This window comes from Ostrea edulis, chromosome 2, assembly GCF_947568905.1.
Source record: "Ostrea edulis chromosome 2, xbOstEdul1.1, whole genome shotgun sequence".
Lineage (NCBI taxonomy): Eukaryota > Metazoa > Mollusca > Bivalvia > Ostreida > Ostreidae > Ostrea > Ostrea edulis.
In genome coordinates this window covers 67,252,912-67,265,165 of record NC_079165.1, presented here as the reverse complement: position 1 = coordinate 67,265,165, position 12,254 = coordinate 67,252,912, and the positions used below count along the sequence as shown (strand labels likewise).

Sequence of the window (12,254 nt, the reverse complement as noted above, 5' to 3'; positions counted from 1 at the left end):
TCTGCGCAGATAAGCTATCCGTATGTAGGAGTTTCAAGTAGAACTTGGGATTTACGAATAATAATTCAGAAATCATGATTTGGAATTTCCAAATTACAATTCAGAGTATGTTAATACATTTCCGAATAAAAAAAACTTCTGAATATAATCTAAAACCTCCGAGTTACTTCCAGAATCACTTCCGAGTACTTCAATATCAACTTCCAAGTCACTTCCAAATGAAAAGGACACAATAAAGTGTCACCATATCCCAAATATGGGAGGAAAAAAATAAATTCAATATATTGCATTCAATATGGCAGATGATGTAATGCCCATAATGACATATGGCAGATGATGTAATGCCTATAATGATACAAACAATTTGTCTTCAAATTCATCCAGAGTTTGTTATAAATACAAAATCACATTCTTTCCATAGTCCATAAATATAGGTAGTAATGTCCTTATAGAATTCTTGGTCCAAAGCTTTTCATTGCAGAATAATAATTATAAAAAAAACCATAAAATTTCTGTCTGATGATCAGACATCCCAGCTGCTGGAGGCTTAACAACATCGGCAGGGACAAAACTACATCAACAGGGTCTAAATAACATCGACAGGGACTAAACAACATCGACAGAGACTAAACAACATCGACAGGGACTAAACAACATCAACAGGGACTAAACAACATCGGCAGAAACTAAACAACATCGGCAGAGACTAAACAACATCGGCAGGGACTAAACAACATCGACAGGGAGTAAACAACATCGACAGGGACTAAACAACATCGACAGGGACTAAACAGCATCGGCAGAGACTAAACAACATTGGCAGAGACTAAATAACATTGACAGGGACTAAATAACATTGACAGGGACTAAATAACATTGACAGGGACTAAACAACATCGACAGGGACTAAACAACATCGACAGGGACTAAACAGCATCGGCAGAGACTAAACAAAATTGACAGGGATTAAACAACATTGGCAGGGACTAAACAACATCGGCAGAGACTAAACAACATCGACAGGGACTAAACAACATCGACAGAGACTAAACAACATCGGCAGGGACTAAACAACATCGACAGGGACTAAACAACATCGACAGAGACTAAACAAAATTGACAGGGATTAAACAACATCGACAGAGACTAAACAACATCGACAGGGACATAACAACATCGGCAGAGACTAAACAACATCGACGGGGACTAAACAACATCGACAGGGACTAAACGACATCGACAGGGAGTAAACAACATCGACAGGGACTAAACGACATCGACAGGGAGTAAACAACATCGACAGGGAGTAAACAACATCGACAGGGACTAAACAACATCGACAGGGATTTGGATAAATTTGCCTCATCCACCGAAAAAGTAGTGGGTACTTTATCCTCAAAATACTATGAACTTTCATTTTCTAATTAAAGATAACTGGACTGAATAATTATTTTTTAAACGATTAGTTTACGTAGGCTTTAGAGGAATATGTATAATAAATGTATACCAATATTTTATATGTAGCATATTGTATAGTTACAATAAATATTTATCTTGATTTTTTTTTTCAATCTCTTTTCGTTATACATTCATTTTTTTCCATACACAAGTAATTGGCAACTTATTTGTGAAATTTTCTCTATTCCTATCATATCTAAGGTGGACTATGGACAAGAACATATTAGAGATGATTGAGAAATAGAAAGCACATCTAGATGTACTATGTAGTAGCATTCCGCAAAAAAAAAAAAGTAACAAAAACGAAATATTCTATACGATACATACACGATAAGGAACGATACCACACGTTACACGAATATTTCTACAAGTCAAGAATAACGCTGTATAGGAACTGTAAACATAGATAAATTCGTTATATTCCATAAAAAGTGAATTGTGCCAGCAGTCTGTTTCAGAGACAACTCTTATTATCAAGGGTTTTCTATATGATTCTACAAATGATTTAATAATCTTCGCTATTTCACACATTCCTAAACACAGAAGAGAAAGAAATTCTTGATCTTGTGGGCAGATTTATTTACAATAACATGCTGTATATATATATATATATATATATATATATATATATATATATATATATATATAAAGTCAAAAAATAAAATCCAATACTCAAACTTTTGGATTTTATTTTTTGACTTTATTCTACCCCGATACCAAGAAAAAAAAGTCGTTGTGGCCGAGCGGACTTACGCACTGGTTTGACAATCTTGCTAGGCGGTGGGTGCCGTACGTCGCTGGTTCGACCCCGGGCTGGGGCGAAAATTTTCAGTACCTAGTTGTGATTATTTAGTGCTTTATATATTAATTAATTAATTTTCACATGTATCGTTTAGATCCTAGGGGTAAACGTAAGGTTGGGTGTTATAATTGTTTGTTTGTGCTTTATATATATTTATATATATATATAGCCTATATTTGTAAAAGAATTGTGTATTCTTGAGTGTCCCTTGTCAGTTATTGTTATCAATCAATATGCATATTATTCTATTGTTTGGCATATCTTCTCTTCATTGTTGTAATCATCTCATGTTTGTCTACTTTGGACTCTGAATTAGAAATAAAGAATTGTATTGTATTGTATTGTATTGTACAAAGAGGGATAACTCTAGCTAATTTCGTAACAATTATTATGAGAAATAAGAATGGTTCAACTTGGTAAAATTTAGAACGTTGTATCAACAGTTGATTGTGTGGTTAATTACCATGTTCTTAAACTGTACCTGGTGATAATGTCTTATCTTCCGAATTAGATAATTGTATTTTCTCCTATGTTCAGACGTATATTCATGAAACTAAAAGATTTGGCTGTTGATCATATCATATAATACATTGTTTATAGAACGCCTACCATTTTTGTATTATCTGTATATTATTTTTTATTGTGTGTTACATATATTAGATTATAAGGAGAAAAACTTGTAAGTTGTACAAACTTGCTTCTGATCCTTTTGTATATATTATAGACAATGAAATACGTTCAAAACAAATCAAACTGTACCCGAGTACGGTATATCTATTTATAGAAGTTTTGGTTTGAATCTGCCGTATCGTCGGGAAGAACGACTAAGCCGTATGGATCTTAGCACGTGGGTCAGCATGTAAAGTCGGCCAGAATAAGACTTTGTACGACACCATCTACACAGGTGAGTGACTTTTATCCGTTTTATATTACTTCATTATGTTTACATACTCGAATTTGTTTCGAGTGAGAACACTAATCGGAGATGTCATCTTGACGAAATGCTCAAGTAGAACTCCCTTATCAAATTAATCGGATCAATCTTAAAGCCTGACCGTTACCTTCTTTGTTAACCTAGATGAAGCGTTCAAATGTCGGAGCTGATAAAATACATGTAGGGATTGGGACGGATCTAACACTTTTGCCAACCTGTGTTCAATTCAATGTTATTCCTTGTGATCGATGTAATTTACGAATGTTGGTTGTTTAAGGAGGTATACTACACTAGAGGAATTTGATATGGATAAAAAGTGGAGGATATGTACAACAATATTTTGAAATTGAAAACTTTCCAATTCAATTTATTTAGTCAAAAAGTGCAGTTTTAAAACAAAATGCAATCTGAAAAAAAAAATTAAAATCCCTGCTGGCCTCGAACCCGCGATCTACAGTTCAGTAGTAAGCATACTAACCCACTAAGCTACTCAGCTAGGTGATGTTTTTTTTTTTTAAAATGAATAGGCAAATATTGCTGATATTTATATTTTCATCCATGTTTTAAAAGGAAGTCATCCATTATGGCGATGTAGAGTATCTCCTTAAGATAATGTTAGCAGTCTTAACCAAGAGATTGAAGTTATCCAATTTTACAACAACATCATGAACAAACAATAACTATACATCAATGACACTTTGTTTTAAGTGGATGAAGTCTTTTTTGGTGTAGATTTATAGTGCAGACTGCCCAGTAGGGGCCCTGCTACACTAGGGTTGTTGCGGCGAGGCGACGATGGTGGTCGACCCTCGGATCCCCTGGAAACGGGGACGGGTCTTCTTGAAGATCCGGGGATGGTTAGGTCCTCCAGAAGGTGGTGGATGGGTCCATCTCCTCTTCCTCGAGTTGATCGCCCTCGGATCCCCACAGTATTAGTCGGGGGAAAGGGCTTCTTGAAGATAGCTTGCTATTCTTCATCTGTGGCCGATCAACCCTTGGATCTCCCTCAGTAAAATCGGGGAGACGGTCTTCTTGAAGACAGTGTTGATGACACGGCAAAGGAGGTACGGAGGGAGCCGCCCACCGGATCCAGTGCAGAAACCCACCAGCTCTGTACTTCAATTTGTCTAAATAATTTAGATAGTCGCCTAAACTTCCTTATTTATTGGCGAAAGTAGAAAGATAGTTGTGTGTGCAAATGTATTTATGGCCGAAATTGTTTAACGTGGAGTTGACCAAACTCGCACGTCCATGACTTTATGAGAAAGACGCGTTAGACCACTGTCTTTAAGAGATAATTGGCCTCTAGCACTGATGAGTTATTGTATAAAGAATTACTTGATAAAGTTTAAGTGTATGTGTGTCTAATTCAAACTATAATACAGAGAGCTTTATACCCTGTTGAAGAGCATACGCTTATTGATAATACAGGGAATAGGATTCTGAATCCTATATTTAATCCCGGATATGCCTGGATATATTAAAATAAATTAATAATAGACCTAAATGGGAAGTTTAATATTAGGGACTAATAGATGTAGTGTTTGAGTGCTGGCTGTAATTTGTGTTAGTTTAAGGAAAGACATGCATGTTATTATTATTTTATATATATATATATATTGGGATGAAGTCCGACAAAATCATTCATAATTAGGGAGCCAGGCGGGCCCTGAAAGTGAAGGTTGTTGTTTTTTTTTTCACTCTCGTGTTGAAAAGTTCCAATGTATACACGACATATTCTAGAGGATGTATGCATGGATTCACTTTTTCAGGTCTTGCATCATTTGTAATCATATCGTAATTTTCAACACTTGAAACTTAAAGGGAAAATAATGCATTGGATTTGATATGATGTAGACGACCAACAGAAAAAGATTGTGTTCTTTTCTACTGACCAATGCAAATAGTGGGTCACCAAAGAAACTAATTATTATTCATAGAAATTCACGTAGGAAAACTCGCACATATTGATTGAGCAAATCGCAGAACGTCCGCATTCTAATATACCAATCCCAGCAGTCTCCGAAAATGGAAATAGGAAAGAATACTTTTACATCAGATAAAAGAAGAGTTATAAAAAAAGAGCCTAAGACGAATTGATCAGATTTATTTGGTAATAGTTATCGACAATCAATATGCAGAAAAGTCATTTAATGAGTATTTAATGTAAAATGCACTTACACTATAATTGTGGAGTTCTTGCGATAAAAAGTCCTAAAACGATTATACATGTATGTATGAAAAACGGCAGTATTATTCATGATTTTGATGGCGGTCGCTTGGTGATTTTTCACACATTGTTCTGACAAATGTTGGTCGTGTTGATTTCTATACAATTACTATTGATGTTTCTGTATTGGATTTCACTCCGCGCTTGCAATCAAAGTCTGTTTAATGCGGAATAAATGGAAAGGTTTTACACTATTTGTAGTGGATGTAAAATTGTCGTCCATTGATCAGACTGCGGCTGTCAGGATTGTTGAGGACATCGTTCTACAGAAGATAGACGTAAGTTGGACTATTCATATCCAATTGTATGGCTAAAATAGAGTACATGTACATTCTGTTTTGAAAATTGTGTTTTCTACGAAAACCATGGTTTGTATGCTGAAAATTTTAATGTATGGGCAAATCTTTAAAAATTACCGTTCGTTGGGAACTTAAAAATCTGTTACGGCATTTTTCATGTATTTAAAGCACTACATTAGTGATGGATGCTGAAGAGTTCAGGCGGTGTGGGAAGCAGATGGTGGACTATGTAGCAGACTACCTGGAAAACATCAGAGATCGAAGACCATTTCCTGATGTTTCTCCCGGATATCTCAAAGACTTAATTCCGGACAAAGCCCCGGATGAAGCAGAAAAGTGGGAGGACGTCATGAAAGACATAGAAAGGGTCATCATGCCTGGGGTATGTCAACTACATGTTGTTCTATTGATGTTGTTCTATTTACTCATTTTTGGTCAAAATTTACTAGTATCATTTTTTAAAACATTAAACATGTCGTTATCAGAAATCCTTATATTGTACAGGTGACCCACTGGCATTCTCCGCAGTTTCATGCATATTTCCCCACCGCAAATTCCTATTCAGCGATTGTTGCCGACATTCTATCGGATGCTATCGGCTGTATAGGATTTACATGGGTACAGACTTGACGTTCACTTCTTGGTGTTTTTATGAATTATTGTTATCATACATTACTACATCATAATCATTGTTACAGGCTTCTAGTCCTGCTTGTACGGAGCTGGAGATGGTGGTTCTAGATTGGCTAGCTAAAATGCTCGACCTTCCAGACTGTTTCTTTCATTCCAGTCAAGGTCAGGGAGGTGGAGTTATACAGGTTAGGTTAGGTTACAGATATATCAAAGGTAATCGAGGAGTGACACATATAATGTGCAGTATCACCATAATCTAATGGAGAGCAAGTACATATTTAATAAGTTCATATGACATAGAATTGGTGGCATAACTACTCTGCAATGGGCGTTTCTTCTACTCAGGGCACAGCTAGCGAAGCCACCCTAGTGGCTCTCCTCTCGGCCAGAACACAGCATTTACGTCAGATTCTAGGAGACAAGTTTAGTCATTCACCGGATGAAGGAATCATCAATAAAATGGTGGCATACTGCTCCATACAGGCAAGTGTATACATGACTAGTTGTTGGAATGACGTATTCAAGGAGAAATCTTATATAAACTGAAATAAATCTAGTCACTATTTTGAAGAAAAAAAGTAATCAGCAGGAAATATCAAAGTTACCCTGCATTTATATTTTCTGAGGGTATGAAATAAAATGGTCCATTCAGAGAAGTTGGAAGTTTGGATATAACGATGAATTGGATGATTCAAGGAATTTATATCTCTAAAGTTGCAAAGTTCAAGGGTGTAAAAATGATAAGTAATGGAACGAAGTAAAGGATGATTTCTTCCCGTTGTTTCATGTAGGCCCATTCCTCAGTCGAGAGGGCAGCTTTAATAGGAGCTGTCAAAATAAGATTACTGGAGACAGATGGAAAGTACTCACTTCGAGGCGAAACTCTACAGAGAGCGATAGAGAAAGACAGAGCCGAGGGCCTCATTCCTTTCTTCGTATGTCGTAACTGTAACCAACACTAAGCAATGAATACCAAATGAGCTTCTTTTAATCACTATAATGATTTTCCTAACTTATCAAACTTAAATTCTAACAGGTTTGCGCAACACTAGGCACAACTTCCATTTGCTCATTCGATAACGTTTTGGAATTGGGAGCAATTTGTAAGTTCTCATTTTTGTAGATGTTTCTATGGCTATGAACTGTTTTAGCGATAAAGCTTATAAGTCATTTAGCATTACTGACAACTCACTGAAGCAAACTGTGCTTTTAACTGGTATTGGTTGTATGCAAGTCTATAGTTGTGACACTTTCTGTTCAGGTGAGAGGGAGGGTCTATGGATGCACATTGATGCGGCCTATGCTGGCAGTGCCTTTATTTGTCCCGAGTTTAGACCTCTGTTGAATGGGGTTGAAGTAAGTTATACATACAAATAGCTTCAGCTCTTTTAAGAGTCTCTGTATCTATACAAAATGTACATAAATAAATAACTGGAGTGCAATGAAGCAATATTGTATCCAGTGAAATTTTCGTACATACATACTAGATTTGAATTTACCCAAGTTTTTTGCTACTTTATAGTAATGAGTAAATTCATATTCACCCAGTTTTGAATTCACGTATATAGGGTAAGGGTGATATGGGCGAAAATAATTATAACGTGTGCGAAATTTACCCTATATTTTTCAGCGTGCGATGTCCTTCAACTTTAATCCTCATAAATGGTTACAGGTCAATTTCGACTGTTCTACGATGTGGTGAGTAGGGGAATGGTTATTTTATTAGAAATGAAGCATAACAGAAAAGCGAATTATTTGCTAATAGATAAAGCATAATGCTATTTTTTATTTTATCTGTGACAGGGTCAAGGACAGTCGGTTGCTAAGCGACGCATTCAATGTTGATCCGTTGTATCTCAAACACGATAATCAAGGATCTATGCCCGATTTTAGGGTAAGATGACATCATTCAACAATTAATTTGAAGCATTGCTTTGATAGGTAATGTATGGAATTTATAGAAACTAAAAGTCTTTATACAGAAATATATTCAACACGTTTTTGTCTTCGCAGCATTGGCACATTCCACTGGGCAGAAGATTTAGGTCTCTTAAAATATGGTTTGTTTTGCGGTTATACGGAGTGACAGGTCTCCAGGCGTACATAAGAAAGGTAACATAAAATCCATGCCAGACTCTCGGATCAGTATTCAAAATGTTTAGAAATATCAAAAGTACATGTACCTACTAATTCTTACATCGTGAACCATGTTTTCTAGAAAAGATATTGTTTTAGAATTTTAAATGGTGGTTGCTATTCTGAGAATGTAGACGTATTTTTGTGTCCTTTCCAGGACGTGAAGCTAGCCCATCAGTTTGAAGACTTGGTAAAAGCGGACCAGAGATTTGAAATATTTGGTGATGTGGTACTGGCTCTAGTTTGTTTTAGGCTGAAAGTAAGTATATGGTCAGACTGAGACCGATATATACTGATATTGTAGCGTCCTTCAAAGTACTGTAAATATATACTGATATTGTAGCGTCCTTCAAAGTACTGTAAATATATACTGATATTGTAGCGTCCTGCAAAGTACTGTAAATATATACTGATATTGTAGCGTCCTGCAAAGTACTGTAAATATATACTGATATTGTAGCGTCCTACAAAGTACTGTAAATATATACTGATATTGTAGCGTCCTGCAAAGTACTGTAAATATATACTGATATTGTAGCGTCCTGCAAAGTACTGTAAATATATACTGATATTGTAGCGTCCTGCAAAGTACTGTAAATATATACTGATATTGTAGCGTCCTGCAAAGTACTGTAAATATATACAGATATTGTAGCGTCCTGCAAAGTACGGTAAATTTATTACCCATCCATAATTAATTATTCCGTACGTGTAACAATGCAAATTATATGCAGTCCACATGATTGCCCGTATCTTAGCATAATTCTAAAAAGTTTTAAAACACAAATAGAATGCTGAAAGTATGTTTTACCATCAACACGCTCATTATAAGGAATGCACACATATGGTTTCTTCATAGAGACATTTTAAAAGTGTCAATTGACGAGAGAGTAAAGGCTTTAAATATTGGGATATGTTTAAAATAAAAACGAAGTGTGAACTTTCATTGAATTTTACAAAAAATATGCAAACCTTCTCAGCAATGACGTATTTAAGTGCATATATGGATAGTTGTATACAATAATGATTCAGCGATTGCTTCTGTATAAAAAAGGTGTTGCACGTCTCATGTTAATTTCCCTTAAGGTAATGCATGAGAGATCGATAAAATTAAGTTATTTAAATATATGATAAAACCAGTTGAAACGTATGTTTTGATTCAAATATTTTTGAAAATAAGTTTAAAAGACGTGTATTGACAAAAATTAGTTACAGATATTTCAAGTTTAAATCAAGCAATAAGCAATTATATGATTTTTAGCGTTAAAATGGAGGGGTATCCCGAACTTCAGAAAAACTGCCTCCGTGAAACAAAATAAATTTAGCATGAACATGTTCTTCGAGTTTTCCTCTTAAAAAACTGTCGCTTTGAAATTTTGTTTTACGAGGGCATTTTTTGGTAAATTTCAAAAAATCGAAACGATGTTATTTTCATCTTCACCTGTACGTTAAATTCCTTTAGCAATGTATGGTATACTGCGTGGTTCAGTGGGCAAGGTAGTCGACTTATATACGTAAAGATGTTTTCTTCTTTAAAACGACCGGGTTCGAATCCCTCACAAAAACATTTTTTTTCATATTACGTTTTCCATCTTCATTTTTTTTTAAAATTGAAACACGCTTCTAGTTTTTATAAATGTTTCATCTCAAATCTCTGTTTATTACTAGTGCCGAGTTTCAAATAAACTTCTGACTTAGACACTGTTTAGTTTGTGAATAGCACTCGCCACAAACACACCGAATACAGCATGCAATACCCGTGTTTTAATAGTTAAGGCTGTTAACGAGAATTTGTATGTTTTTCTGAATGAAAGTTGTTGACAAAGGCATGGTGCTTTTTACGAAAAACCATTGTGAACTTTGCAAAGCTTTGGAAGAAAAACTTTAACGCCAAACAAGGTAAATAATACGTTAAACAGTTTGAGTGAAGAAGATGATGTATTCCAGTAGCAAATTGCTATGTTGAATAAATTTTTACAGGTGCATGTACTTCGAATTATTATGAACTTTATTAATACGTATTGAACTTCCCATATTTTGTTTTGTGGTCAGAGTCATGTACAGTTGCCAAATGTTGGTTGTAGAAAATAATACACACGAGTGTAAGAGCTTTTAGACTGTAGTAGTGTATAATATTTAACATTTGATACACTCGTAACATGTAACCGTATACATTGTATCTGATACTCAGAAGAAAAAAATACAATGTAATTTTCACCATTTCAAAAATTATGTTTAGACTACATGTATAATGTATTGACACATAAAATGTAATTTATATATTAGCCTTGTCCTTAGTACTGTGGAATCCGACAGGTATTTAAATGGCAAATACGCAGTAAGATATATAAATAAGGATGAAGGTCAGTTTTACGTCACGAGTGCTGGCACAGAGCTCCGATGAAGGAAGGTTCCCGCTTCGATGCAACACCCTCTTATAAACAATAAGTAGCAGGCTATGTAACTTTTGACATGACACTGGTGATTTTCAAATATATAATGTCATTTAAAGTGTATTTCTTACTTTCGGTAATACTAGTAATCAACAAACATAAATTTCGCGCCTAATGTTCCCTTTAATTCTGATTGTATATCAGATAGTACATGTATACACTATTCTATATACGGTACAGGTATATAAAATTTGTACATTGTAGGGTTCAAATGAAGTTAACGAGAGACTGCTAAAAACGATTAACGCAGACAGACGTATACACCTAGTGCCTGCTAAAGTTAACGACACATTCTTCCTAAGATTCGCAGTGTGTGCATCAAGAACGCAACCAGGAGACGTGGAGTTTGCGTGGAAAGTGATTCAAGAACTAGCAGAGAAGACTTGTAACAACATATAATAGAACAATGCGAAACAGTGGTCAGCACTGTAGGTCTGTACGGATTGTTCAGAGAGATGCACTGATATGGGGACTGATCGACCTACTAATCTTATAATGCGATTTTGAAATCCAAATGTGTCATTTGACCATTTTGGATTGTATATTGATATGAATCAAATAACGTATTTGCTATTTAGAGGCAAAATCGTAATATATTGGAGTAAAAACACCCTAATGTAATGATAAAGAGTAGTTGACAAATTTTGATTGTTATTGTGTGTTTCAAATACCTATCAAGAGCCATTTTGCAGATTTTTTCGAAATGAAACGGGCTTGTTTTTTTGTTGTTGTTTTTTTTTCGAGAAAAAATTGTATAAGGAAGACAGTAATTTGAACTTTGGGTACATGCATGGTGGTGTTCTATATAACATGTAACCATTTCTTCTGTTTGAACATCTTCGCTAGCCAAGGGTTTTCGGTCCACTCCGCTCCACATAAATCCGCTTTATGGGAAGTGGAGTGGACCGAAAACCCTTGGCTAGCGAAGATGCTGTTTGAAGGAAACATTTAAAAGCTTAAGATGTGACATGGTTTGCAAAATACCATCACAATTTTCTTTTGACAATGGGATTAATTGAAATCAACAATCAGTTGATAAGTATTATGACGTCATATATTACACCAATGAAATATTGTAAGTTTTAGATATATATTTGTGACTACATGTAGTTAGACAGGCACTTTTCACAGGATGTCTCCCATATACCCGTAATGTATTACAAAATCGAATAGAAACTCATCAATTCAAAGTTAAAATTGAATATAATTACAGTTTGTAAGTCCATCGCACTGTAAAAAATTGTAATCTAATATTGTAAACTTGAACATTTTGAAATGTCACTTTTCTTGATTCAAATCGACTGCTATT

At 35.1% G+C, this 12,254-nt stretch overlaps 1 protein-coding gene across 1 annotated transcript; it reads left to right on the top strand.

The window, feature by feature from the left end:
* Positions 1–3,081: 3,081 nt before the first annotated feature.
* On the top strand, positions 3,082–11,588 carry LOC125680273 (aromatic-L-amino-acid decarboxylase-like). The gene is made up of 14 exons (XM_048919722.2): positions 3,082–3,164; positions 5,626–5,702; positions 5,892–6,105; positions 6,228–6,341; positions 6,422–6,541; positions 6,702–6,839; positions 7,148–7,291; positions 7,393–7,459; positions 7,618–7,712; positions 7,987–8,054; positions 8,160–8,250; positions 8,370–8,468; positions 8,650–8,751; positions 11,150–11,588. Exons 3-14 carry the CDS (start codon positions 5,905–5,907, stop codon positions 11,342–11,344), a joined length of 1,434 nt encoding a protein of 477 aa, XP_048775679.2. The 5' UTR covers positions 3,082–3,164; positions 5,626–5,702; positions 5,892–5,904; the 3' UTR covers positions 11,345–11,588.
* The last annotated feature ends 666 nt before the right edge of the window (positions 11,589–12,254 follow it).

What these genes read in the sequence shown, in the direction of transcription:
- LOC125680273 (XM_048919722.2), top strand. Translation starts at nt 5,905, where the DNA reads ATGGATGCTGAAGAGTTCAGGCGGTGTGGGAAGCAGATGGTGGACTAT. An exon ending in GATCTATGCCCGATTTTAGG is followed by an intron (nt 8,251 to 8,369) that starts GTAAGATGACAT and finishes TTGTCTTCGCAG; the next exon opens with CATTGGCACATTCCACTGGG. An exon ending in TAGTTTGTTTTAGGCTGAAA is followed by an intron (nt 8,752 to 11,149) that starts GTAAGTATATGG and finishes TGTACATTGTAG; the next exon opens with GGTTCAAATGAAGTTAACGA.